Source organism: Sphaerulina musiva, assembly GCF_000320565.1.
Source record: "Sphaerulina musiva SO2202 unplaced genomic scaffold SEPMUscaffold_3, whole genome shotgun sequence".
Lineage (NCBI taxonomy): Eukaryota > Fungi > Ascomycota > Dothideomycetes > Mycosphaerellales > Mycosphaerellaceae > Sphaerulina > Sphaerulina musiva.
This window is the reverse complement of record NW_016017385.1, coordinates 1,457,859-1,481,691: the sequence shown is the minus strand read 5'-3', so window position 1 is coordinate 1,481,691 and position 23,833 is coordinate 1,457,859. Positions and strand designations below refer to the sequence as shown.

Sequence of the window (23,833 nt, the reverse complement as noted above, 5' to 3'; positions counted from 1 at the left end):
CCTTACCTCTTACAACTACGTACCTACCTACAGGTGACCTACATCTACGGATTTTCCATTTTGCGATATATGTCACGGCCAGCGCGGAGAAAGAAGGTATCTCGGATCCGCCAAAAATGAAGTCGAGAACTGAATTCAACCTGCTATGAGAGCTGCTGCCTTGGGAGGCGTTTTGGATCGTGCCAAGAAATCGGAGTGCTTGAGCCAATTGTCGATATTAAATATCTCACTGCTACTAATTCCGCTCTCTAAGTAGCGCCGCGATATACCACTGCTATCAAGCTGTTCGTTGGCACAGTTATTCGCTCATGGTAGCCGTATCTTCAACAGCTTCTCGGCGTTCTTATAAGCGATCTTTTCCAGATCTTCTCGGCTCACAAGACCACTTTGCTCGAGCTCCACCATCCACTTGAGCCCGTTCTCGTTCGTTTCGAAAGGGTAATCCACGCTGAACAAGATATGGTCTATATTGGTATTCCCCAGGATGCATTTCAAGGGATCCAGGGACCACACGCCTGATGTCGTGAGCCATATGTTCTCCTTCCAAACCTGCAAAAACTTCCTGTGCTGCTCGCCCCATCTGGAGCTCAGCTTCGACACTCTATGCAGCATAAAAGGTAGCATTTCACCAAAATGGCCGATGATGATCTTCAGTTTGGGAAACTTGTCAAAGAGTCCGGCAGCATACAATCGGAGAACGTGAAGACCAGTCTCGGTGTGCCATCCCCACCCTGAAGCGGACATGCTCATAGTGGCACCAGTTGTGAAATTCCCGGTGTATGATCGCATCATGTCCTCGGTAGGCCACGTCGGATGCAGATAGACGGCCACATCGAGTTCTTCCGCCTTCTGCCACATGACGTCGTACTCATCGCCATCGAAGTATTTCCCATCGGCGTGGTTATCGATTAATGCGCCGGGAAATCCAAGTTCCTTGACACATCGCTCGAGCTCAATCGCAGACTCCTTGGGGCTGGCCATTGGCAGGACAGCAAGACCTGCCAGTCGATCTGGATTCTTCCGTATCGCAGCAGCAAGCTGATCGTTGCCTTTTCTGCAGAGCTCAGGATTTGGGGCACCTGGTATGCATGCGTGCGAGACTACTTGCAGCCGGATTCCCCCCTTGTCCATCTCGCTCAGCCGTACGGTTTCAAGATCGCCGAGTTTGGCCTTCACACCGGGAATGGCTTTGTATTGTTCTCGGTATTGATCATCGTAAGCATCGAGAATGGCGGTGGAGAGGAAATGTTCCTCGAGAGCGATGAGCGGAGGAGGAGCCATGGCTTCTTAGTAGTACTGCTCAATTGGGGGATCTTGCTTCAGGTCTTGAAAGGAGAGGCGATGCTGCTTAGGTATGCCTCATGGCACGAACACACAGCACGTATATTTAGGTACCTGTCAGTCGAGAAAAAACAATGTAAATGAACAACAACACCACACTCGGCAACGAGCGGAACCGACCTGGGAACACAGCAGCATGTACCTCCTACGGTGTACTGCTGCAGCACTGCTGCAGTGCATCCACCAGATCTATGACGCACAGCGCCTGGCACACATAGGTGTACCAACTGTGCGGCACTGATGGGCCGAATACTGAGTACATACCTGCACGGTTGCACCTTGTAGGAGGTAGGAGTTTAGGTGCGGAGGTCGGAGGTCGGAGGTAGGAGGATGAGGAGATCTTCCCAGGACCCGAACGACTGGAACATCACGTGAAACGCTACGACTTGGCACTTGGCAGCACGACGACAGCCACCTCGGCAATCCTCCTCTTGACACTGACTACTCGAGGAGGCTGAACAGCTCTGATGCCTGCCAGATGCAGCAATTGCCGTGGTAAGCGGAATTGCCAGATCCTCACGACACCATTGTCCATTGCTACTGTAAGTCCTCTCACATACTGTTAATATCACTCACCTCTCAGGCTGTACTACGAAACAGAACACACGACCGATTGTCAAACATGTCAGGCTCCGGCAAAGGCTCGCAATACCTCGAATCTCCTTCACTGCACGAAATCCCCATCCCTCGAAGCTATGCGGACATTGGTTTCACGGAAATCAAAGTCACCAATGTGCCTGAGTCGTCCACAGAGGTCACACCGGTTCAGCTTGTTACGCTGTACAGGCCGAAGAAGTACAATGCCTTCACGCCCACGATGATGCGAGAGCTGGAGCATGCATACACGCTGTTCGATATCGATGATCGTGTCAAGTGTATTGTCCAGACTGGACATGGCAAAATGTTCTGTGCTGGCGCAGACTTGGATACTGGGTTTGTTGGAGGAGAAGAGGCAGTGAGAGATCACAGAGACGGCGGAGGACGCGTGACCATGGCGATCAATCGATGTCGAAAGCCTACGATTGCTGCACTCAATGGTGCAGCGGTAGGTGTAGGTGTGACCATGACCTTGCCCATGAACATTCGAATCGCGTACAAGGACGCGAAGATTGGATTCGTTTTCGCGAGAAGAGGACTTGTTATGGAGGCGGCCAGCAGCTTCTTCCTGCCACGTCTGATTGGGTCAGTTCAGAAGTTGCATTGCATGGGCGCTGCAACACAGCTGACTTGAACAACAGCACCTCCAAAGCGCTTCATCTTTGCACAACGGGCTCAATCTATCCCGCTTCACATCCACTGCTGTCCGACCTCTTCACCGAAACACTTCCTACGCCCGATGCAGTCCTCCCCCGAGCCCTAGAACTCGCCGACGAGATCGTTAAGAACTGTTCCGGTGTCAGTCTACACTTGATTAAAGAGTTGATGTACCGCGGCCCAGGCAGTCCAGAAGCCACACACTTGTTGGATAGCAGAATCGTGTACGAACTGTTTACCTCAAAGGACAACAAGGAGGGCGTGAAAGCCTTCTTGGAGAAGAGACAGACAAACTTCACAGGCACGATGCAGAACGATGCTCCCGCTGCGTGGCCGTGGTGGGAGCCCATTGCAGTTGGCAATAAACCTGTGCAGAAGGGATACAAGTTCAAGCCAAATCTGTAGATTTCTCTCCCGTGTATTTCAACCTTTTCTATCTTCGATTAGAATAATAATTCAATATTGTCAAAGCCTGAGTCAAAAATGGGTGAGGTCAAGAGCATGCGTTTGATCATGCAATCATGGTAAATGGTAGGCAGAGCCCTACGAGTACATTACGCGTACTTCAGTCTCGCCGTTATTTTTGGCCTTCAGAGCACTGCTTGAGTCAACCGTGAGAGCCCTTTTGTGCTCACTCACATACATACGAAATCTATTTGGCTAAATGCTGTCGTCTGGGTATCGCTTATAAATATTAGTCGTCAAAATTGCTCCATTTGGCATTCTGCCCCTCAATTAGTTAAATATCACCTAGCACACTCTCCAATGCATTTGTATCCAGACTCTTCAAAATGGGCGGGTGCTGAATCTTGATCTCCGGTCCAAATCCTGGAATCGGGCCCATTTGATTGATACCAGGGGGCCGGAGCTTGGGCTTCTTCGGCGTTACATCAGGATCGTTTGCATTTGCAGACTTGCTGGTACTGCCCGAGGCAGCACTAGCAGTGCGACTCATCTTGGGCGGAGCGACGGCATCGGTGACCGTCACTGTGGGCATAGGAGATGCACCCCATCTGCCAAACATCCAACCGCCAACTTTACTGCCGAGTCCACCCTTGTTAGACGGTGCTTGTCGTTGAAGCGCAGCAGGCGCCATGCCGCTCAGTATACGATGACTACTATCCATCGGCCGGGACATCGATGCAGAGACGGCGGCGTATGCAGTAGCGTCGCTTATGACGGCTTGCGGAGTGTACGAGCGGCCACCATAAGAACCAAGCAGTTGCGAGGGACGAGACTTGAGAGTGTGAATATCCATTCCGCGGCAAGACAAGATTGACTCGTGAGATGCAGCTCGTCGTAGCTTGCCAGGCCGCTCGAGAGCCAGAGTGATCTCTTCGGAGAGTGGCGAGGCAGCTTCGAGGTGGTACTCTCCAGGTGGTGTGTCGGAGGTCTCCCAGTCAAGTTCGTCTTCCTCCGGTATGGCTGCCTCCGAGGAAGATTGCGGCTCTAGCTCGCGTAAGTCCTCGCAACTCTTGTCGAGAATAGAATCAAGGGATGGCCGGCCGCGATGCGATGATACCGAAGGTCGCTGGAAATGCAGAGGTGCAGAGGATACGCGCTTCGTTCCAATTGGCGCGAACATTGGTGAGCCCGGTTCCTCCGTATCAGGCGTGGTCGGCCGAGAAGAATCTTGTCCGGCATCGCTGAACACTCTGTCGAACATTGATGAAGTTCGGTTGGTCGACTGTGGCGAACTTGGCCCAGAGAAGCTCTGTATTGATTGAGCTGACACGAAGGATCGATCCGACAGGTACGACCATCGGTTACTGTTCGTAGGCCCAGACCCGCTTCCTGGCAAGGTCACCGCAGTCTGCGAGAGTATCGCAGCGGTATTAGAGGGGGTAGAAAATGAGTGCCGAGGCGTGCTTGTGCCTGTGTTTGGTGTCAGCGATCCATATCGCTTCTTCTTCGGCCTCCGGACAAGAGGAGTCTTGGGCACGCTTGGGGCGTGATAGTGGTGGTGAACATGTAGCTCTTGCGATGTAGCTGCTCGCATCTCTTCCTTGAGATGTGGCCGTATCAGCGGCGATGTCGTCTCAGAAACTTCGGCTCCCACAGTCACAGGCTGATGCACCGAGAGCTGGTTCCGTAGCGTCTCCACTTCCTCGTTGGAGTTGTGCAGCATGTCGCGGAGCTCGACAATGCCCATCTGCAGATTCGCGTTGTCCTGTAGGATATCTTTCACAAAATGGGACACGACAGTCCCACTGCCGGTCTTCGTCGCCGCTGCACCCTTGAGCCGGCCTGCAGCTGAGTCCAGTTCCTTCTCGACGAGACGTTGCCGCTCCATGCGACCAAGCACTTCAACGTGTCGCTCTTTCTCTTCCTTCGCTTCCTGCTCTATGCGCTCCATCTGTTCCTGGAGACCGGAAAGTGTGCGTTGAGCTTCCTGCCATCGGCGCAGAGCGGACTTCTCCGACTCGGCTTTCTCTTCCAGGGCATACTGCCATGACAGTTGTTCTTGTTCAAAGTCGGCCAGCTGCTGCTCCAGCTTTTCCGTGCGGGACTGTAGATACGACAACTTGTGCAGTTCGTCCTGAGTAGTGCGCAGGGTGGCCTGCAGGTTCGTGACCTGCGTGTCAGACTCGGCGACGGCGGTGTTGAGAGACTCGAGCTGGTTCAACAAGGTCCGGTTCTCTTCTATAGTGGTAGCGTTGCGTCTTTCCAGCACCTGCTTCTCGATTTCCAGCGACTGGATGTGTGCGGCCATGGCCTTGCGTTCTTTCTCGGAGTCGTGGATGTAGGCCTCATGTCGCATCAACAGCGCCTGCAGTGCAAAAGTCAGCGACGCCGCCATCATAATGGTCCACGCGCGCCCGTTGTCGCTCGCCAACGTTACATGAAAGCGACCACAGAGCACACGATTGATGGAATACAGTCAGATGAACGAGCGTACGTACCTTGCCAATCTGAGCAGCATTGCGCAGGTCGCGTTCCAGTCCCGACAAGGCCGTCTCTGTGTGTTGAAGATATGCACACGTCGTTGCGCCGCAACAGCAGTTGACGACCTGCCGCGTAGGAATGCTCGGCGACTCGTAGCTGTCGAGGAATGAGTTGATCGCATCTTCTCCGCTACAGCTACTACTCAGCATCCTGGCGCTACCCTCGGGATAGGCGGGCATGGAAACCTCATAGTATGTGTGTGGCTAACGGTAATGAGATGAGTGCGGACGGAGCAGTGGGCGGTCTCAGATTGTTTGTTGTGTTTGGGCACTTTTTGCTTATGCGAACTACTGTGTCAGATGGCTGGGACGTTCCTTGGATGCGAGAGAGCCAACCCCACGTCTACGGACTACGGCGATCCATCGTCAAAGCCAAACCAGCCAAGACCACCAAGATCGCGCTCTACCGGTCTACCCAGACTACCCTGTTCCTGTCGCCGGCACCTCTGACCTGGACTAGGTTGTTGCCGTGGTGCGGTTGTTGTTGTTGCTGTTGGCCTGTTGCTGTTGTTGTTCCGCTCTCCTTGAGAAACGCCGTGGAGAGACCTTCCGGGAACGGCCTATTTCTTTGATACCAGAATCGAAACCCGCTCCTGGAGTCCTGGTATCATTGTAACAGAGCGCGCCTATGCAAAATTGGGCGCTTCCAGTACATGGAGGTGGTACCTACATAGTGGCTGAGTTCATGTACCAACGTCAGAGGTAAGCACGTGTCGGCGAAACTGCTTTGTGGCGTAGACCTTTCACAGCCATGTTGTCGTCGTACCTCCTAGTCGTCTATAGAGCTCGGCGAGAAACAGAGGCTATGGCTTCGGGTTGTGATTCGTAAGTTATATCCGCGTTGCTTACACAGCCGACTTACTGGTATGGAGGATGGTGGCCGGATAGATCCTGAAATTCTCCGGACGCGCACTGATGCGGCTAGTCGCGTGGAAGCCCCCCAACAATCACAATCGCAAGTCAAAGGGTCAGCAGGTATCAAACACAAGGCGCGTGGGACATCCGAGAGGGACTGTGTGCAAGCCTTGTCGTCGCACGAGGCTCGACCTCGGTGAGAAAAGAGCATGCTGTCCATACGCGGTGAGTGAGACTTTACTAGGAGGTAACGTGATGGCGTACATACTGGTTCAGGTACGCTACTACAACATCATCAACCATTAACTCCTGTAATGGCTCTGATCTATTCCGCATCGGTTGCGCTGAAATCCGCTTTGAACCAGTCGAGGAGCGCTATAGTTCGTATGCTATATACCTAGGAGGTAGGAGGTATCTTAATCAAGAGTTTTGAAAATACCGGTATCAGGTAGAGAACCGAAAGCTTAGCTCTTCCCTTGACATACCTTACCTCTACCTGTACTCATTTACTACCTCAAGGTAAATAAGGTCCCTTATGCTTATAGCTTCATCAAGATTAGTTGCATCTGCTTCGGTAGCGGCTTTCTGTTCTCAAGATTTTACACTATAGCAGTATCGAATGACCATCGTGCTGCTTTTCAGGCGCTATCGTACGACACTTCTACGGCAGTTTGAGAAGCTGTACCGGCTCCATCTGTCCAAATCATGCGGACGTCTGCGAGTGCTGTGCTAACGTGGAGAGATGCTTGCCCCGGTTCTTACTTATAGAAACTGCACTGGAACCGACTGGCAAGAAGGCGTCTGGATCACTAATTTGGCCCTAGAAGTCACCTCGGGTCTTCTCCTTGTAGTGTACCTCTGGGTAAGTGCAGGAGAAGCCACCGAGCTGGCCGGGTTGACAAGCAAAGCTGCCTTACTTAAGGTAGGTAGATATCTGAAAAGAAAGGCTGCGAGGAAGGCGTCCCTGATGAAAGCGCAGATATTGCAATTTTGGGGTCCATATGTAGCTATAATGTTTTACCTCCTAGGAGGTACAATGCTGAAGGAGGCTGAACAGAGGCATGGTTACGCACGCGGCGCGTGTACGCCAATCCTCTACTTGCATACGCGAGGCCCAAGATTCCGGGACACAGTCCGGAAAAATAGAACTACCTAGGAGGTAGTGAGAGCGTGTTTGCAAGCAATCGCCAGCAAGCTGCGAGAGAACACGATAGTTGAAGCAAAACCCGTCTGTTATAAGGTAGTGAACGAGCAGCTCAGCTATGGTCGAGTTCTTGTCTGCTGATGTATAAGGTACCTGTATGTACCTAGTACAACATATACCTACCGTACTGGAGTTGTAGACAGTACCCCAATCTACGTCACCACTGCGGCGGCAAACACCCAATGGCAGAGCGAGTCGACCATCGCAAAGAGCTTCAATACATGGTTTGCATGCTATCCCGACTCGTGACGAGAATGCCACGAGCAGATTTCCAGCAGGCAGCTTGTTCTGTCTTCGAAGCCTTTTCTTCCATTTGATTTGATTTGATTGACAGCGATTACCTACGATTGGTACGGAAGCTAATAGAATGATGGGCATGGGACGCCGGGGCAGATGGTCATTGATGATGGTGATGATGAAAGGCAGTGCAGTTATTATGCTCTGACAGCTGTGCATATGAAAGCGGGCCGTGTTGGAGTGCAGTTTATTTACATGTAGCTCAGAATATTAAACTTCTAGGCAGCATGTTGTGAACAGATCGGTCGCCACGTCACCGGAAATCTTCCGGCTGCACACAGTTCATAGTTGATCGCGCTCACAGCTGTGCTTCCACAACACAACTACACAGGTACCACCACTCCAGTAGTACCTACTTTCCAGCACATGATCCCGTGCAGCGCGAGCAAGGTGACAGTCAAAGAACGCCATCCGCCACAGCTGCGAACCTCGTCGCGCCGAGTCGAGCGCCCGGCTCACTGAGAAATAACCACTCCCATCTAGCACCGACCAACCTTCTCTGCCCGCCGTCGCCAACGCTGCCTCACACGCCCACACCCATACCCACACCCACGCCCATGCCCAGCAGCCGAGCAAGCGAGAGAGAAAGAGAGAGAGGAAACGGCAGCACGCAAGAACGACCGCCGTTCTGCCTTCTCGCCGACCGACAACATTAACACCACCTCAGCACTGCTTCAAACACAAACACCACACGGCCAGCTTCACAGGCGAGCCAATGTGTCCGCCGTGATACCGACCATCATCAACACCGCTATCGGCTTGTTCCTGCCAACATTTGCACTGCTGCACCCTTACTACATGTCTTGAAGAGCTGAGGCCTACACGACAAACATGGTTAAGCCAGACCTCAAGCATAACTGTTCGTCAGCTCACTCGCAGGCACAGCCACCTTCCTGTTCGCCTTGCGGTCGAGATGCGCTGACTCGACCTCGTTTGCAGACTATCAGGACCTCGATCTTCCCATCACTGCATCAGTCGACGATGTTCGCAAGGCCTACCGGAAACTAGCCTTACAGTTCCACCCCGATCGCAATGCTGGGAGGGAGGAGGAATGCGTGCCGCGCTTCCAGGCCATCCAGGCAGCGAACGAGATTCTGAGTGATCCTACATTGAAGGCAAAGTACGATGCAGATCGGCGGAAAGTGGGACTGTATCCATCCTTTACCAGAAACAACGCACCCGGGTCCACCGGCAGTCCTTATGCAGCACGATCAGATTTCCCTCCGCCTCCAAGGCGCACACAGCCTGGGACGTGGCAAAGACCCGGCGGACAGACAGCGCATGGACCGCAGCCAACCGGCGCTGAGAGGTTCACCAACTTCCCTCGCCCCGCTGGTGCTGCGCCGCAGAAGAATCCCGCAGCAGATCGGACACAGCAATTTCGTGCGTGGCAGAATATGAAAGAGCCCAGTACTGCGCATCGCCCTCAGCCTCCGGAAGTACCACCGCGGCAGCAGGCACCGCCTCGATCACCGCAGCCACCTACCCCCGGCGCCGCTCCTACATCAGCTCGTCCGCAAGCATCTAGGAGGAATACAAACCTGGAAGAGAGAATAAGAGCTGGCATGAGACATGGTACAACTGCAGGACCAAGCGCGGAAGAGGCAGCGAGTCGTCAGTCTGCATGGCAGTCGTTCCAAAACAGCAACGCTGGTCAGCCTGGCATGAATAGTAACGGACAGCGCAGACGGCCACCTGCAACACCAAAGCGTCCCGGGGGATTTGATCCCAACGCCCCGGGCTCCGATGAGAGACCCGCGCCACAGTCAAGTCATTACGTGCATCGGCACAAGTCAGATGACTTTGGAGGTGACGGATTCCCGCCTCCTCCGCCAGGGCCTCCGCCAGGGTCTGCACCTCATTCGCCAACCTCGCCTGATACTCAGCGACCATCCCGAAGTAGAGCGTTCAACGATGATGCGCCGTATGCTGAGGCCAACCGTACGAGTACTCCATACTCATCTTATATCGGCGAGAAGACGGCTTTCAATGCCAGTGGCCTTGCACGATCAGCCAGCGTTCGCGACACCACGAAATTATCCCCTGAGAGTGCTAATAGTTCTTCTTCAACGCGTGCGCGTAGCGTGGATCCTGCGACAAGACGCACTCAGGCCAGCAGTGGAAGCCCTACTCACCCTCCATATGCCAACGAAAATGCTGCTCGAATGCGCAGCGCATCCACATCAACATCAACTTCAGAGGAGTCTTCTGACGACAACGACGACGGCGACGATGATGACGACGACGACGTAGATGATGTACCAGAGCAGAGACCCACTTCAGGTCCGCCGAGTAGGACATCTTCCAACACCGCGCAGCCAGGTGGTCCTGCTGGAAGAAATATCAAAACGCCCAAACCTCCTAGTCGGTTCTTCCCGAATAGAAACGGAGCCACGAATAAATATCCGCTGCCAGACAACGACGGTTCTGCGCATACCGATGGCGAACAGGCAACCAAGCAAGAGCGTAAGAAAAGCGAAAACATGTACGACGCCCCTTTCATTCAGCATTCTTCATATAGTTCTTCATTCAGCCGTGGCACTTGGATTGCAAGTCAATTCGGCACTGGCATAGCAAAGGATGGTAGGCCAAGCAAAGCCAGTGTCCCATATTGGGCAATTCCGAGTTCAGTGTCACCAGCAATCAAACAGTCCCGCACACAGGTCGCTTCTGACGGCAACCCATCGAAGCTGAACAACATGCGCTCCAAGAGAGCGCGTCGCGTCTCAGACTTGTCAGATCATCAACTATCTGGCGATGACCTTGCGCTTCAAGCGTTTCGAGCAGAGCTTGGGAGATGGTCTGGGGATGTTGAGCAGCTCAACCAGCTTGACATGGCCATGTTCCAAAGAGCAGTCGCCATCATTCGCAGCGGACACTTTACTGGGGATCGAAATTTCGATACCTGTCTCATCGATATTCTCGCTCGGTTTCCAGTCGGATCTGCAGCATCACACAGAAAACTTGCTGACCAGGTCATTCCCACACACAGTTTCTCATTCCCAATCGACCCCGAGACGTTCAAGCAAACGAAAGGCAAGAGTCGAAGTGTGGAGGAGATCAATACTACATTCTCGCCAGGGGGGTTCCACGGTAAATTCGAAGGATCTGGAGACTATTTCGCAAATGGAGATGCACGCAGGCCATCTCCCGCACATCGTCAATCTTCGCGACGCAGTCAGCGCACTGCGACCACAGACTCGACATCAACCAGTAATGGAACGTCGCCAATGCCACGGGCTCCCCAACCTGCCACGGGTGACACCTCTCAACCAGGCCCGAACGCGCCATTCAGCCCCGAAGCTTGGCAGAAGACTTTCAGCGATGGCGGCGCTTTTGCTTGGCCGCCCCCACCGCCTGGTCCGCCAGGTTTCAAAGCTCCAAGCAGGAAGAGCAGCCGAGCAACCAGGGCAAATGGTAAAGGCCCCACGAGTGGCTCCGCGCAGCAGCCACATGTAATAGATGACGATGTTGTGATTGGAGTGGACAGCACTGGCCGCCCAATGAATAGTTCTGCGTTCCCTGATGACGGTGATGCCATGGATATCGACACGCCGCCCCCAGCTGAGAGGGCAGCGCCAGCTGAAGAAGGCACGCCATTGGCAAAAGAAGCACGTTTGTACTCTGTGCCACCATCAGAGTGGCGGCAGCAACAAGCTTCACAGCCACAGCAACTTCGACATACCTCAGGTTCTGCACGACGAGCTGAGCGGAAGTCGGCCGGCGAGTCGAGCTTGAACGTCAATTTGGATGACCTTCGACACACGGAGCCATTTGCACGAAGTAACGATGGACTCAAGGGTATGGGTGACCTGACATCCAGTCTACCTTTTACTTCAAAGGCATCATCTGTGCTTCAAACTCAGATGCCACGCCCTGTGTCGTATCTTCAGCAGAGCGTGCCACTACCAAAGGCACCAGAAGGCCCCACGAAGCTCACCAGGACAAGTTGGGACGCTTACTATCAGAAGTTTGCCAATTACCTGGTTGCTTTTCATAGTTGGAACAAGGCGTATCTCCAATATTTTGAGAGCTGTGAACAGGAAGCAGAAACTCGCATCAAGAGTGGGAGCGGGTGGCTTGTACAGAGTGGCGATACCGTCAATGGAACGAAAGGATTTGCCAGCTACTTGCGTTCGGCCAGAGACGAAAATCAGACGCGGGTGGTGTATGGACTGGGACGTGATAAGCATCTCGAGGCTGTGGAGAGCTTTGACAAAATACGCGAGAGAGTCAGAGCATTGACTGAATCTGGTACTTTGGCGGATGTATAGAACTTCAGGCGCCTCTGTGCGAGGCTACGGCATCGTGAGCGGAAGCTATGATTTGGCGACACATGGAGTTTTTTGGGGTTTTTTGGCTTGAGTTCTGCGGCCCGTCTTTCGAAAATGTTAGGGCTAGTGCTTTGTTTTATACCCCCAAGGACAGGATCGTGGTCAACGATACCATATGAATACGATGGTGCTCACTCACATCCTTTTCAAGCTCATTAGTGCTGATGGCAATCTACATGGGGAACCTTTGGCTAGGAACGACGGACCAATGGCACAGCCCAAGGCGACGTAGTGTCCAAGAGTTTGTTTACTAACTGGATACAGAAACAACTGACTACGACGCCTCTCGTTTTCTCTGATTGTCTGGCAACAAAGACTTAAAGACTGAGTACGAGTGGTATGTGTACTAGAAAGAAGCCCGGCGCGCGAATATCTCGTAACCTGTATGGAAGCTCAGGTATTCTACAATCGATCGACACGTATGGTGGAATTTGGAAAGTACACGAACATTCTCCGTCATGCAAGTCATTGCGATCGAACACGACAAGTCCATGCTTGGCATAGGTACATCCTAAGGTACAGAGGTGGTCGAACAAGCTCACGGCATGACTGACACAAAATGATCAGATCGCTGGCTTGACAAGCTGCATAGGTAGCAGCAGTGCACGAGGGACTCGCCTACGATCAGCTTTCGGAAGACATTCGTGTGAATCACGGCTGATGACTTGTTTCCTGATTGGACTTCGTTATGACATTTACTGCCAGAAGTGTAATATTTTCCTTGTGAAGATTGAAGATGAAGGCTTTCCAACCTGGTTTGTACTTTAAGCTATGCTGATATGTAGTCACATTCTGAGCTGATGACTCGGGGGTGTACAGCATGTATGTCTGATGACAAGTGAATTCCACAGGGGAACTACCTCATAAGTACGGATAGATACTGTAGTTCACGACCGCTTGCAGTGTGGAAACATTCCGGGGTGTGTCGACGAGTTTGGGCTTGCAATCTGTTCCAGACAGAGAGACAGACAGACGATAGTGCTGCTCCAGCTTCGGATGGTGGTCGATGCGATCTTCTTCAGCGCAGCGAGCTGTGTTGGTTGCAGCTTGAGTCTTTGAGGTCGCCCAATTTCGGTAGTAAGGGTGATTGGGAGCCGAAGAAAGTGGAATACCCCCTTTCCGCAAAGTCTCTCCATACAAGAGTGCGATGGAAGTCCAAGTCGCAAGAAGGAGTTGGTGATCAACCCAATTCGAGCCAGGCTGGAGTCCGTGGCTACGCTCCCTGGTGACTACGCTTCCTGGCAACGTCTGAGGTCATTCAATAGCTGCGAGGTAGGCCAAGCGCCTTTTCGCTAATAAAGTTCATGATCATCTCCTGTACTATACATCAGTTCACACTACCATGACGTGGGAAGCTACTCTGATGGTGCACTTACCCGGCTGACGGGAGCGAGCCTGGGCACAAAGCACTCTCGGAGATATCTCTCGACATGATATTCAGCGGCATAGCCCATGCCACCCATGCTCATCACACTTCTCTCACAGGCAGTGTAAGCAGCTTCCGCGGCGACATACTTGGCAGAATTGGCGGCCACGCCGACTTGATGCTGCGTGATACTCTCATCATAGTCCGGATGCTCAGGTGTGCTACGATCGTACAGCCTCGCCGCGTGATAGGTTGCAAGCTTGGCAGCTTCGAGTTGCATAAAGGCCGAAGCAAGTGGATGCTGAATCGCCTGGTTTTGGCCAATAGGTCTGCCAAATACCACGCGCTCACGAGCATAGTCGGTTGCTTTCTTCAGCGCCGCATAACCGAGACCAAGGGCTTCTCCAGCGAGCAGACATCGTTCAGCGTTCATGCCATGGAGGATGATCTTGAAGCCCTTGCCCTCCTCTCCAATCAGTGAATCCTTGGGCACATAGTAGTTGTCGAAGAAGACCTGGTTCGCGTCTACGGCTCGGCCACCCATTTTCTTGATTCTCTTGATCTCCAAACCTGGATCTGACTTGTCAAGGTCGATGTAGAGCATGCTGAGACCTTCGCTCGGCTTCTTCACATCTTCGAGGGCAGTCGTTCGAGCAAGTAAGACCATCTTTTGTGCTATTTGCGCATTCGTGATCCAGATCTTCTGGCCCGAGATCCGATAGCCGTCGCCATCTGGTGTAGCCAGAGTCTTGAGTTTCAGCGTGTCGAGTCCAGTGTTCGGTTCTGTCACACCGAAGCAGGTTCTCCATTCGCCACTGACAATCTTCTTCAAGAAACGATCCCGTTGTTCCGGCGTTGCGAACTTGGAGACTGGTTGCGTGGCATACACGTTGGCGTGTATAGACTGGGCACCCGCCATCCCGGCGCCGGACTCTGATATAGTCTGCATCATCATCGTGGCCTCGGATATACCCAAACCAGCACCACCCAAACTCTCCGGTAGAGCAATGCCGAGCCAGCCATCTTTGGCCAATGCGGCGTGCAGTTCTCCTGGATATTCGCCACTGTAGTCGTGCTCCATCCAGTAGTCATCTGTGAAGCGTGAGCACACCTTGAAGATCGACTCTCGGACCGTCATTTGCTCTTCGGTGAAGCCAGACGTCTCCATCAGCCGTCTTCGCGGTGTCATGGAGAAGTGTCGTGCTGTGCATGCTGACAAGCGCAGTGTGCGTGATGGACGAGAAGCAGAACGGGAGGCAAATCGCAGAGCCATCAGGAATTCGCCAATCTGCTGTATAGAGGAGACAGTAAGACGAAGGGGAGGAGGTAGTAAGGTAGTACCTTAGGTAGGTAAGTAGTAGTAGTAGTACCTGAGTGACGGTGTAGATGATAGAGGTGAGTGAATACTTAATCGAATATTGAACAGAATTCTGGCCCTCTATAATGTACTTTCATTATGCAGACACAGCGACATCGCATACCTTATTAGGAGGTAACGTTGTGAGTTCCTCGGGAATAAGACTTGAAGTTAGAGACGGCACCTTCTTCTCCGCACTTACTCGTGTCGTGAAGTTGGAGCATGCAATTCAAGGAAGGAGCGGAGTGGGTCCGTGAGCAGTGGTCACGTGAACTCGTGCTTAGGTAACTTTTGAGCTTGGAACCAAAACAACAAATGACGAACAACACGCGCTGCACACAGCGACACTCACCACACCACCGCACACCACCACACCGCCCCGACCGACCCTTACCGCCCAGCGACAGCGACCACCACTTGAAATATGTACAGCTAGCAGCCATCGACAGTATAGCACAATTGAGGCGTATCTTGACACGCGCACCTGGAGCAGGGAGAGCATAGCAACGCGCACAACAACATACATATCCTCATAATCCGACAGAATGGCTGCGAGGGGCAAGGCAATGCCCGTGGGCTCGTCGCAGTGGGTGCAGCATGAAAGGGATCAGGCGGCCGACTTTGTCGGCCAGGATGTTGAGGAATTCTCGTATAGTGTGCGGAACGAGCTGGATTGGCTGAACGAGCGCATGGCCGATATCTTCAGCAAGACCGAGGTGTACGTACGGCCGTTGAAGCACACAAAGCACGCACTGACAGCCATAGTAACTTCACCGACATGTTCAAAACGCCTGGAAAGCTACGCGGCAAGACTCCTCGAACTGCGCGCAAGGCGAACGCTCTCGCACCGCGACAGCCTTTGACGGACATTTTCGCGCCCAACGTACAGCAAGCAGCAGCCTCGCCCGCGAAAGGTACACCCTTCTTCGAGAAAGTCGCTCAGTTTCAGATTCCCAAGGACGAAGAAAATGTACCTCCTCAACACAAACCAGCTGGGCGTGGAACAAGCCCTCAACGAGTTGGAAAGCCATACTCATATACCGATTCTGGATACCACGGAATGATGACTGAAGACGAGATGGAATTGGACGCACAGCGAAATGAGAGCGTCGCGTGCTCATCACACATCGCCGCGCAACCTTTGAAAGGGCCCGTACGATACGATCAGCAACCGTCCGAGCGAAATGGAGACAACCATGTTATTAGCGATGACTCTTTTGTCTCTGCGAACGAGCAGAAAAGCGGCGCAGAGAACGGCGCTGACGATCAGATGGATGACGCGCCTGGTGATACGCAACCCTATACGCATGAGGAGGAGACGAGACTCGTCGCGAATGCCCTACAGGACGTCAACGAGGTACAGATCTACGAGGATGAGCCCATGGAAGATCACATAACCGAAGCTGTGCGACCAACACCAGAGCTTGAGCAAGCGCAGGTGCCGGTCGCCCAAGAGAATGATGTCGATATGGACATGGACGCTGCAGATGACCAGTCTGAAACGTCCAGTCCCGAGAAACCTCTGAATCGCAAGAGTAGCTTCACTTTCTCTTCTTTACCAGCACGAGAGCCGCTCACAGCCAAGCGCAGCATGGGGCAAATGGAGCTGAACAGGAATAGTGTTTTCAACAAATCTATTGGCGGTCGACAAACGGATCATCAAATGACAGACGACGGCCAGGAGAAGTCACAAGAGTCCAGGCCACATGGAAAATCTACCGCACAGCTCCTACATGACCGTATCAATATGCTAGGCAAGACCAAGGAGCCTCGACCATCAAAGAGCATTCATCAGATGGCTTCTTTGAGTCACTCTGCGTACCCACAATTGCCTACAGCCGGGCAAGAAATCGCGCAGCCGAATGAGCCTTTCGACTTCGAGTTCCCGCAGAAGATCGGAGAGCAGACTGCAGCCCCCATTGAGGACGCTGAGGATGATTGGATTGCCCCCAAGAAGCCAGCTCATCCCCTGCGACAAAAATCATCAGATAATGATCTACAGCCTTCATCGGCGAAGCTAGCCTCGCCACGGCCTGCCATGCATACCAAGTCGATATCGACCACAGATATTCCTTCGCCGTTGAGGGCCAACATGGGCGATCCTCAGCACCAGAAAGCAATTTCAGTCTCACATCCCATACTCGCAGAAATCCTCGAGTCCACTACACCACACGAGTCTCCGTCGCGAAAAGCCAACGATGGACCGTTGAGTGCGTCGAAGAGCAGGCTATGGTCAGCGTTGAAGTCTGCGAAGAACATATTCGCATCGTCTGCCAGCACTAGTGCTGCGGCAAAGCTCGAAGCGTACAATGACTCGCAAGCTCTCACTCGCTCTCCGACTCGCGATCCTGTTGAGCAGTCGCACAAGGTCTTTAACATGCCCGGTGCTCTGTGGTCGACGAAAGACGTGCTCCAGAGCCCGGAAAGAAAGAATTCGATAGTTTCTCACAGCCCAAGCAGGAAGACACGACTTTCTCATGAGAGTGAGAAACGACGCGAGAAGGAGGTCAAAGCTCAAGAGAAGGCTGCCGCGGATCTTGAAAAGGTGCGAGAGAAGGAGCGTCAAAAAGCTGCCGAACAACAGGCGAAAGAGACTGCAAAAGCTGAGAAAGCTGCGAGGGCCGAAGCTGCAAGGGTTGAAAAGGAGAGACAGCTGGCGGCGAAAGCTGCCGCGAATGCTCCAAGGCCACAGTCTGCTGACGAAGAGATGACCTCTGAGAATGAGATGGCACCTCCACCACCGCCGAAGACTGGCATGCTTCCAGCTGGTAAGTTGAGAGCTCCTGGACGACTCATGCGGCCAACCAAGGAGTCTACACAATCTAGACCTGTGGCAGTACGTATGCCCTCTCAAGCACAGCGAGCAGGCCAGGCACCGTCGTCGTTTAACAAATCTCACCACGAAACGCTGGCATCATCTACGAGCAGCCACGCAGGACCACGCGCCGGATCTGCCATGGGTCCCAGGCCGGGAACTGCTGGTGGCAATGCTCGTGTAAAGGCACTCGAAAGCGCTGCTAGAAAGAAGGAAGCGGACGAGAAGGCAGCTGCGAAGAAAGCGGAGCAGAAACGAGAGCTCGAGCGCAAGCGCGCCGAGAAGGCAGGACAGGAAAAGCGCGCAGAGGAAGAACGCAAGGCCGCTGAATCACAGCGAATACAGGAAGCCAAGCAGACTGCTGAGCGCAAGGCAGCCGACAAGCGTGCTGGAGAGATGCGGAAGCGCGAACAGGATCGTGCTGAACAGCACAAGCGCGAACAGGATCGCCTCGAGCAGCAGCACATAGAGCAGGAGCGACTCGAGCAGCAGCGGCGAGACATTGAGCGCCTTCGACAAGAAGAGGATGCTCGTAAGGCTAGAGAGGCGCACGATCTGGCGGAGGCTATCCGCCGCGAGCGCAACCAGCAAGGCCAGCAGCATCGGGGTGACTTGCCCGGTACTTTACGCCAATTGAGCAAAAACACTGTGCCGTCCACAAACCCAGCCAAGCCTCCCAAGCGACAGCTTCCCATCGAGGACGATGACCATGCCCCACCGCCACAAAGACCCGGTATTCTGCGCAATGGACCTTCCTACCAACAGGCAGATCCCAAGCGACGACGCACGAATGAGGAGCAAGATGAGCCTCCTCTTAAGCGGACTTCAGTCATGGCGCCGCCAAAGCGCCCATCCACGATGCGCAAGGTATGTCATTTGGCAAATTCAATGTCGACTCGCAATGCTAACAACATCCAGGAACCGCTGTCAAAATTCTCCGGCTATGCGCACGCCCCTCCTCCTGCTGCTCACCACGCTAGCATGTTTAAATCTGCTGTCACTGCGCAGCACCAGAGTCAGCACGGGAGCAGCAAGCCTATGCACCCAAGCCAGCTTGTGCAAACTTCCAGTGCCCGCATTCCATTCGCCGATAACGCGAAAACTCCTGGGCAGGCTTCAAGTTCACAGTATCATCCTGGCTACGAACCCCACAAGTTCAAGACTCCGTCAAGACCTCAGCAGGCAGCAAAATCCGCCAAGTCCACGCCACAGTACCCTCAAGGAGACAACATTGAGCTTCCGGACATCGCGACCGACTCTGAGGATGAAGAGGACGAGGATGATGAGCCTGGCGGCTTCCGCGCGCCTTCATGGACAGCTTCGCCGGCTCTGCGTGCTCTTCTTACCGAGCAGCAACTCCTGGACCCTGAAGCTGTATTTGGACCGATTGGTGAGCTGAAAATGGAGGAAGTATTTAAAAATGGCAAGAACCAGGATCGACTCAAGCGTTTCCGCGACCGTGGGAGCAGTGCTATGTGGGTCGAGACTGGTGATGCTGTTACTAGCGCGGAGAAGAGGAGGGACATGGAATTGAGGGAGAGAGTGGTGAGAGAAGGCGGTTGGAGGTATGAGCCTGGCGTTTGAGGCGGCCTTGGATGGCTCCCGAGCGAATTGCAGGCTTCAGCACTGATGATAATAATGTCCAATTACGACTGGCTTTGGCTTGGGCGGGTTACTGGCGTACAGTGAGAGAGAGAGAGACTTGGAGGTTCGGATGGTATCATGGTTGTCACTACAAGTTACCTTGAAGCAGGCAGGGTACCTGTGCCATATTCGGCACGGATTCTTGATGGGCAGGCGAATCTTCCTAGATACCTGTTTAGACTCTCGCTGGATGCAATGCAGGAAGGATTCATAATACCTTGGTTCCGTACACCAGAGGATAGATAGATCATATCTGCTGCCGGTTGATTCGCTTCTTTTGTGACAGTCTCAAGAGGACAACCCTATCTAGCTTACGATGCCAATGGCGCATTTTCAATCTGGACTGACTGCAGATATTTGAAATGGTTCGTCGACGCTTGTGATATTCCGATCTGATTCAATCGACCTACCTACCTACCTACCTACCCACCCATAACTGGCCAAGCGCGCTGCTCACCTGAGCTGAGCTATGAGCGGTTGAAAACAGAAATTCGCTCTTAGGATCCGAGAAAAACAAAAACATGGTTTCAATTTCGCGGGTTTCTTTCTGATTTTGTTCGTCGCTCTAGATGTTACTTGCCGCGCTGCATTGCTGCGCGAGGGAACTGCGGATATGCTCTCTACCAATTCCCTATCTTCTGGCGATCGGACCTCCTCCAACACCGGAGCGAGTATTGGAAACCCAGGGACGACACTGTTCTGGGGCGCTTGGAGCCGATTGGTGAAGCTGATGCGTTGAATCAACAGAGGATTGTAGATGGTCTCGGTGAGTGAGCCCTTTAGTCTTGATGGTAATGATCTCCGAAGCGGAACTCGCGGCGTGTCGTTCGTTAGTGCCATGAATGGCGAGTTACGGGAGAGTTCGGCGTAGGTGGGCACGGTGTCGAAGGTCCAGTAGTATGACACTTGGTCGATGCAGGTATTGTACCCTCGCCTATAGATGCGCTCGCCCTCTCGAAGAGGCCGGGAGACGTCCAGCTTGCCTCTGATTCCTCCCCAAGACCAGCGCCCTGGTAGTCAAAGGTCGCTATGATGATGACGCCGTCGAACATTGTGTCTTCCGATGTCTGAACATCTCGTTCCATTTTTTTATGTCTTCACCTGGCCATCTGTGCTATCGCTCACGCTCTGCAACTTTTTGTACTCTTCTTCCAGCTGTCGTTGCATCTCGAAATCGGCCTGCCGTTCGCGCTTGACTTTTTGTTGTTCCATGTCACGTATCACACCGGCATGCATGAGCTGCACCAGGTCAGTATTAGCACAAGTCCACTCGATGTAGGTCTGGTCGGGGCGTACAGCTTGGTCTACTTTCTGCTGGCGATGCACGAGCACCACAATGCCAATGGTCCCGAGGATGGTGCCACCGAGAGTCAACTTCGCAGCAGTGGACATGATGGTGATGTGGGATTGTGGTTTGGAAGTTGGTGTTTGATGGAGGTTGCACTTTTCAAACTACCTCAGTACATCACTGTGGAGGTACCTAGGTTGTTCATCGCACTAGAACTACCTACTAGGGGGTACCTTGCATGTACTGACCTGGTCCTCGCCCTCCATCGCGGCCCATCGCCATCATCATTGCGGATACAGCCGAGACCGCAGACATCACTGCTTCAGCTTCCAAGCTCCAGCCTCCAGCTCGCCTGCAGGAGATCGAATTCCACTCCCTACACCTCCACCTCCACCTATACCACTCGTTTCGCCGCACATCTCGCAACATGGTATCTTGCACTGGCCCGCGACGCGAGTACCACGACTAACAACATCTCAGGCGGCCCAGAACTCAGCAGGCATCCAGACACTGCTCGACGTATGCGACTTCCATGTCCGCTGCGACCACGATTGTCTTTCTAACCACCTTCCTAGGCCGAGCGTGAGGCGCAAAAGATTGTACAGAAAGGTGCGCGTGACGCCAACGGACGAATAAAGACGGACTGCTAACATGTACACAGCCAGAGAATGTATGCCACGCCAATGCGAACCTCCCGTCCTTTTCGACCACCACCACCACGAATGCGCCGTCCATCCTACTGACACTATCCAGACCGAACGAAGCGCGTAAAAGACGCCCGATCGGAAGCGCAAAAGGAAATTGAAGAATACAGAAATTCAAAGGAAGAGGAGTTCAAGTCATTCGAGTCGCAGGTACATACATACTATTCCAGTCCTGCCTGGTCCGCAGCGATTCCCACAATTCCTTTACAGACACATGCTTACACCGTTTGAATCACACAGCACACATCAGGCAACAAGAAGGCCGAACAAGACGCCGAGAAGGAAACCGAAAAGTCACTCAGCGAGATCAAGGGGATTGGCAAGAAGACGGGACCCAAAGTCGTGGATGATCTGTTGAAGGCTGTTATGGATGTGAGACCCGAGGTGCCGAATCGGGTGGATCAGCCCTCAGCGTAAGAAGTGGAAGGAAGCAGCACGAGGCATGCATGATACGGGTGAAGTATACGAAAAAGTTTGGGCGAGGTTTATAGGCATGAGATGGGATGGGATGAGATTTTCGATACCACCACTATGAACCAAGAGCCACACGAACACGCACAGAGAACTACACTTCATTACCCAAGTTCTGAGTGTTTCCAAGTGCTGATATTCATGGATCGCCCCGAATCGGTGAGCAACAGATCACCACGGGGAGGTTGCCAACCTTGGGCGAAGCACACTCTACCCACATGTACCTTATTCCATGCATGCAAATAACATGAAAAAGAAAACAGCCATCCTACCCCCACCCGCTTTTTTACTCCGCGTCGGGACCGTAGGCATTACCGAGTGCCTGCAGCAGGGCCATCTGCCCTTCGTACGAGAGACCGGTCCTTTCGAGCAAATAGTGCACACGATCCATTTCCGTCTTGGTAAGACGTTTTTGTTGAGCTAAAGAGAGAAAGGAATGATCAGTAAAGAGGTTCTCACAGATGAGTGCGTTTTGATAGGTTTCGGCCTGCTTGCTGGTCTGCTTGCTTGGCTGGGAGAAGGAGAGAAGAGAAGAACACGAGGTGGAGGAGATGAGATGGGGAGTGACACTTACCGTAAACGATCAATTCTGCGATACGCCTCCTTATACTCGTAATGCTAATATGACCGCTATTACCACTCGACCCCGACTGTCCGACGGGAGCACCAGAAGGCGCGAGGTGGCGTGGAGGCATTGATTCGATGGTTGGAGCTCGTGGCTTCAAAGGGTTGGTCTTGTTTTGGGTGGTGGTGGTGGCGGCGGCGGCGGCGGTGGTAAGCGAAGGTGGACCTGATTGATAGGTAGGTACCTTAGACTTGATCGGACCAGGTCTGCTGTCTTTTTCTCTGCAAGCAGCGGCGGCGGTGGTGGTGGTGATTTTGCGAAAAAAAGTTGGATCAAGTACAACTCTTGTTCACCAAAAACTCGACACGTAGGAAATATACAAGTCTCCGGGAGGAAATCGAATGAAAAATTAGGTAAGGTACCTATGGTTCGTGGTGTGCACAACGTATTGAATAGGAAGAGACGGATCTTGGTACCAGCCCAGAATCCGCATACCTACTGATTTAATCAAGTCTCTTTGCCATGGAGTAGAGCCCTCGTATAGGTCAGTCAGTCAGTCCAGTTTACCACTCACAGCTCAAGATTGTCGTGGTCATTACGGATACTGAAGGTTAGGTTATGTCGGTCAGGTAGCTTTCACTCTTCCAGTGGTTATCGTTCTTTCCAGAGGAAGACGGGAAGCGGCCTTATATCTAAGGTAGATATGGTTGCATAAACCATTGGGTCTGTTCAAAGTTATCTTCGATCATACGGTAGGTAGCAATGCTAAGGTAGGTAGGTATGAAGAGGAGTATGTAAGCAATATATATTAAACTTGTGATGATAGCCAAATGCGGCAGGAAATGGAGATTCCGAAGGGCTCCTTTACGTGAAATGCAATGGATGGCGGAAATCTACCACAGTACTGATACACACAAACACAAACACAAACACACACACAACTACACACACCCGCATCGTATTCTATCGAGAAAGTTCCGCGACCGAGAGGCTGATCAGGCAACATGCAGTCCCTTCTGATGTGACCTTGAGCCTGGCTCCATGTGGCAAAGGGGAAGTAGAAAGGGAGGCGACACATATTCACAAATCGCAGGTGACAAGGCCACTTGCCAGGAAAAGAGGAGCTGTTGCTTGGAAGGTTTCAAGATTCCATGGGAAAAGTTCATCGAATTCGCAATATCGGTACCATCCATGCAAAGCTCGGGATTGTACACATGATCATCTCCCTCTGATACACAGACTGCTGCCATGCAGCGAGCTCTACGTCTCTTTGCTCACACGCGGCGAAGCGAGCCCTTGCTACTTCGATGGTGTAGCATCTGCAGATATCCTCACTTGTGTTGCATCTCGTTCGTCGGCATGGGTGGTTGTTCAGAGCGTGCTCGATACCACG

The 23,833-nt window shown here is 52.8% G+C and overlaps 10 protein-coding genes across 10 annotated transcripts; 4 read left to right on the top strand and 6 right to left on the bottom strand.

Annotated features, from left to right (window-relative positions):
* Positions 1-82: 82 nt before the first annotated feature.
* Positions 83-1,368, bottom strand: SEPMUDRAFT_148171 (amidohydrolase 2). The gene has a single exon (XM_016904754.1). It carries the CDS (start codon positions 1,279-1,281, stop codon positions 307-309), a length of 975 nt encoding a protein of 324 aa, XP_016762590.1. The 5' UTR covers positions 1,282-1,368; the 3' UTR covers positions 83-306.
* Positions 1,369-1,841: 473 nt separating this feature from the next.
* Positions 1,842-3,067, top strand: SEPMUDRAFT_148170 (ClpP/crotonase). Its single transcript, XM_016904753.1, has 2 exons — positions 1,842-2,523; positions 2,580-3,067. Exons 1-2 carry the CDS (start codon positions 1,964-1,966, stop codon positions 2,998-3,000), a joined length of 981 nt encoding a protein of 326 aa, XP_016762589.1. The 5' UTR covers positions 1,842-1,963; the 3' UTR covers positions 3,001-3,067.
* Positions 3,068-3,215: 148 nt separating this feature from the next.
* Positions 3,216-5,774, bottom strand: SEPMUDRAFT_148169 (uncharacterized protein). The gene is made up of 2 exons (XM_016904752.1): positions 5,499-5,774; positions 3,216-5,365 (listed from the first exon to the last, which is right to left on the bottom strand). The coding sequence occupies exons 1-2, from the start codon at positions 5,718-5,720 to the stop codon at positions 3,335-3,337; spliced, it is 2,253 nt and encodes a 750-aa protein (XP_016762588.1). The 5' UTR covers positions 5,721-5,774; the 3' UTR covers positions 3,216-3,334.
* Positions 5,775-8,251: 2,477 nt separating this feature from the next.
* Positions 8,252-12,369, top strand: SEPMUDRAFT_148167 (uncharacterized protein). Its single transcript, XM_016904751.1, has 3 exons — positions 8,252-8,755; positions 8,836-10,381; positions 10,889-12,369. Exons 1-3 carry the CDS (start codon positions 8,728-8,730, stop codon positions 12,168-12,170), a joined length of 2,856 nt encoding a protein of 951 aa, XP_016762587.1. The 5' UTR covers positions 8,252-8,727; the 3' UTR covers positions 12,171-12,369.
* A 728-nt stretch (positions 12,370-13,097) lies between these two features.
* On the bottom strand, positions 13,098-14,813 carry SEPMUDRAFT_62844 (acyl-CoA dehydrogenase NM domain-like protein). The gene is made up of 2 exons (XM_016909613.1): positions 13,607-14,813; positions 13,098-13,545 (listed from the first exon to the last, which is right to left on the bottom strand). The coding sequence occupies exons 1-2, from the start codon at positions 14,783-14,785 to the stop codon at positions 13,489-13,491; spliced, it is 1,236 nt and encodes a 411-aa protein (XP_016762586.1). The 5' UTR covers positions 14,786-14,813; the 3' UTR covers positions 13,098-13,488.
* A 514-nt stretch (positions 14,814-15,327) lies between these two features.
* Positions 15,328-19,739, top strand: SEPMUDRAFT_148165 (uncharacterized protein). Its single transcript, XM_016904750.1, has 3 exons — positions 15,328-15,671; positions 15,719-18,635; positions 18,687-19,739. The coding sequence occupies exons 1-3, from the start codon at positions 15,499-15,501 to the stop codon at positions 19,350-19,352; spliced, it is 3,756 nt and encodes a 1,251-aa protein (XP_016762585.1). The 5' UTR covers positions 15,328-15,498; the 3' UTR covers positions 19,353-19,739.
* A 188-nt stretch (positions 19,740-19,927) lies between these two features.
* On the bottom strand, positions 19,928-20,883 carry SEPMUDRAFT_162567 (uncharacterized protein; the record flags this gene model as incomplete). Its single annotated transcript, XM_016908009.1, has 2 exons — positions 20,709-20,883; positions 19,928-20,651 (listed from the first exon to the last, which is right to left on the bottom strand). A coding segment is annotated over exon 2 (324 nt), but the record flags the coding sequence as incomplete, so codon positions are not given.
* On the bottom strand, positions 20,502-20,804 carry SEPMUDRAFT_140215 (uncharacterized protein; the record flags this gene model as incomplete). The annotated part of the gene is made up of 2 exons (XM_016902928.1): positions 20,502-20,651; positions 20,709-20,804. 2 exons carry the CDS (start codon positions 20,802-20,804, stop codon positions 20,502-20,504), a joined length of 246 nt encoding a protein of 81 aa, XP_016762584.1.
* Positions 20,884-21,002: 119 nt separating the features above from the next.
* Positions 21,003-22,150, top strand: SEPMUDRAFT_148163 (vacuolar ATP synthase subunit G). Its single transcript, XM_016904749.1, has 6 exons — positions 21,003-21,130; positions 21,181-21,219; positions 21,276-21,309; positions 21,362-21,370; positions 21,454-21,554; positions 21,645-22,150. Exons 1-6 carry the CDS (start codon positions 21,128-21,130, stop codon positions 21,819-21,821), a joined length of 363 nt encoding a protein of 120 aa, XP_016762582.1. The 5' UTR covers positions 21,003-21,127; the 3' UTR covers positions 21,822-22,150.
* Positions 22,151-22,161: 11 nt separating this feature from the next.
* Positions 22,162-23,036, bottom strand: SEPMUDRAFT_106775 (uncharacterized protein; the record flags this gene model as incomplete). The annotated part of the gene is made up of 3 exons (XM_016900653.1): positions 22,162-22,295; positions 22,450-22,665; positions 23,015-23,036. 3 exons carry the CDS (start codon positions 23,034-23,036, stop codon positions 22,162-22,164), a joined length of 372 nt encoding a protein of 123 aa, XP_016762581.1.
* Between the last annotated feature and the right edge of the window lie 797 nt (positions 23,037-23,833).

Bases quoted from the DNA above. Each gene is read 5' to 3' on its own strand.
- SEPMUDRAFT_62844 (XM_016909613.1), bottom strand. From the start codon at position 14,785: ATGACACCGCGAAGACGGCTGATGGAGACGTCTGGCTTCACCGAAGAG. The intron at 13,546-13,606 runs GTAAGTGCACCA...TGTATAGTACAG, and splicing joins GGCTCGCTCCCGTCAGCCGG to GAGATGATCATGAACTTTAT.
- SEPMUDRAFT_148165 (XM_016904750.1), top strand. From the start codon at position 15,499: ATGGCTGCGAGGGGCAAGGCAATGCCCGTGGGCTCGTCGCAGTGGGTG. The intron at 15,672-15,718 runs GTACGTACGGCC...TGACAGCCATAG, and splicing joins ATCTTCAGCAAGACCGAGGT to TAACTTCACCGACATGTTCA. The intron at 18,636-18,686 runs GTATGTCATTTG...AACAACATCCAG, and splicing joins GCCCATCCACGATGCGCAAG to GAACCGCTGTCAAAATTCTC.
- SEPMUDRAFT_148169 (XM_016904752.1), bottom strand. From the start codon at position 5,720: ATGCCCGCCTATCCCGAGGGTAGCGCCAGGATGCTGAGTAGTAGCTGT. The intron at 5,366-5,498 runs GTACGTACGCTC...TTTGCACTGCAG, and splicing joins ATGCTGCTCAGATTGGCAAG to GCGCTGTTGATGCGACATGA.
- SEPMUDRAFT_148170 (XM_016904753.1), top strand. From the start codon at position 1,964: ATGTCAGGCTCCGGCAAAGGCTCGCAATACCTCGAATCTCCTTCACTG. The intron at 2,524-2,579 runs GTCAGTTCAGAA...CTTGAACAACAG, and splicing joins TTCCTGCCACGTCTGATTGG to CACCTCCAAAGCGCTTCATC.
- SEPMUDRAFT_148163 (XM_016904749.1), top strand. The intron at 21,220-21,275 runs GTATGCGACTTC...CCACCTTCCTAG, and splicing joins GCATCCAGACACTGCTCGAC to GCCGAGCGTGAGGCGCAAAA. The intron at 21,555-21,644 runs GTACATACATAC...TGAATCACACAG, and splicing joins TCAAGTCATTCGAGTCGCAG to CACACATCAGGCAACAAGAA.
- SEPMUDRAFT_148171 (XM_016904754.1), bottom strand. From the start codon at position 1,281: ATGGCTCCTCCTCCGCTCATCGCTCTCGAGGAACATTTCCTCTCCACC.
- SEPMUDRAFT_148167 (XM_016904751.1), top strand. From the start codon at position 8,728: ATGGTTAAGCCAGACCTCAAGCATAACT. The intron at 8,756-8,835 runs GTTCGTCAGCTC...CCTCGTTTGCAG, and splicing joins GCCAGACCTCAAGCATAACT to ACTATCAGGACCTCGATCTT. The intron at 10,382-10,888 runs GTACGACGCCCC...TCCCACACACAG, and splicing joins CGTAAGAAAAGCGAAAACAT to TTTCTCATTCCCAATCGACC.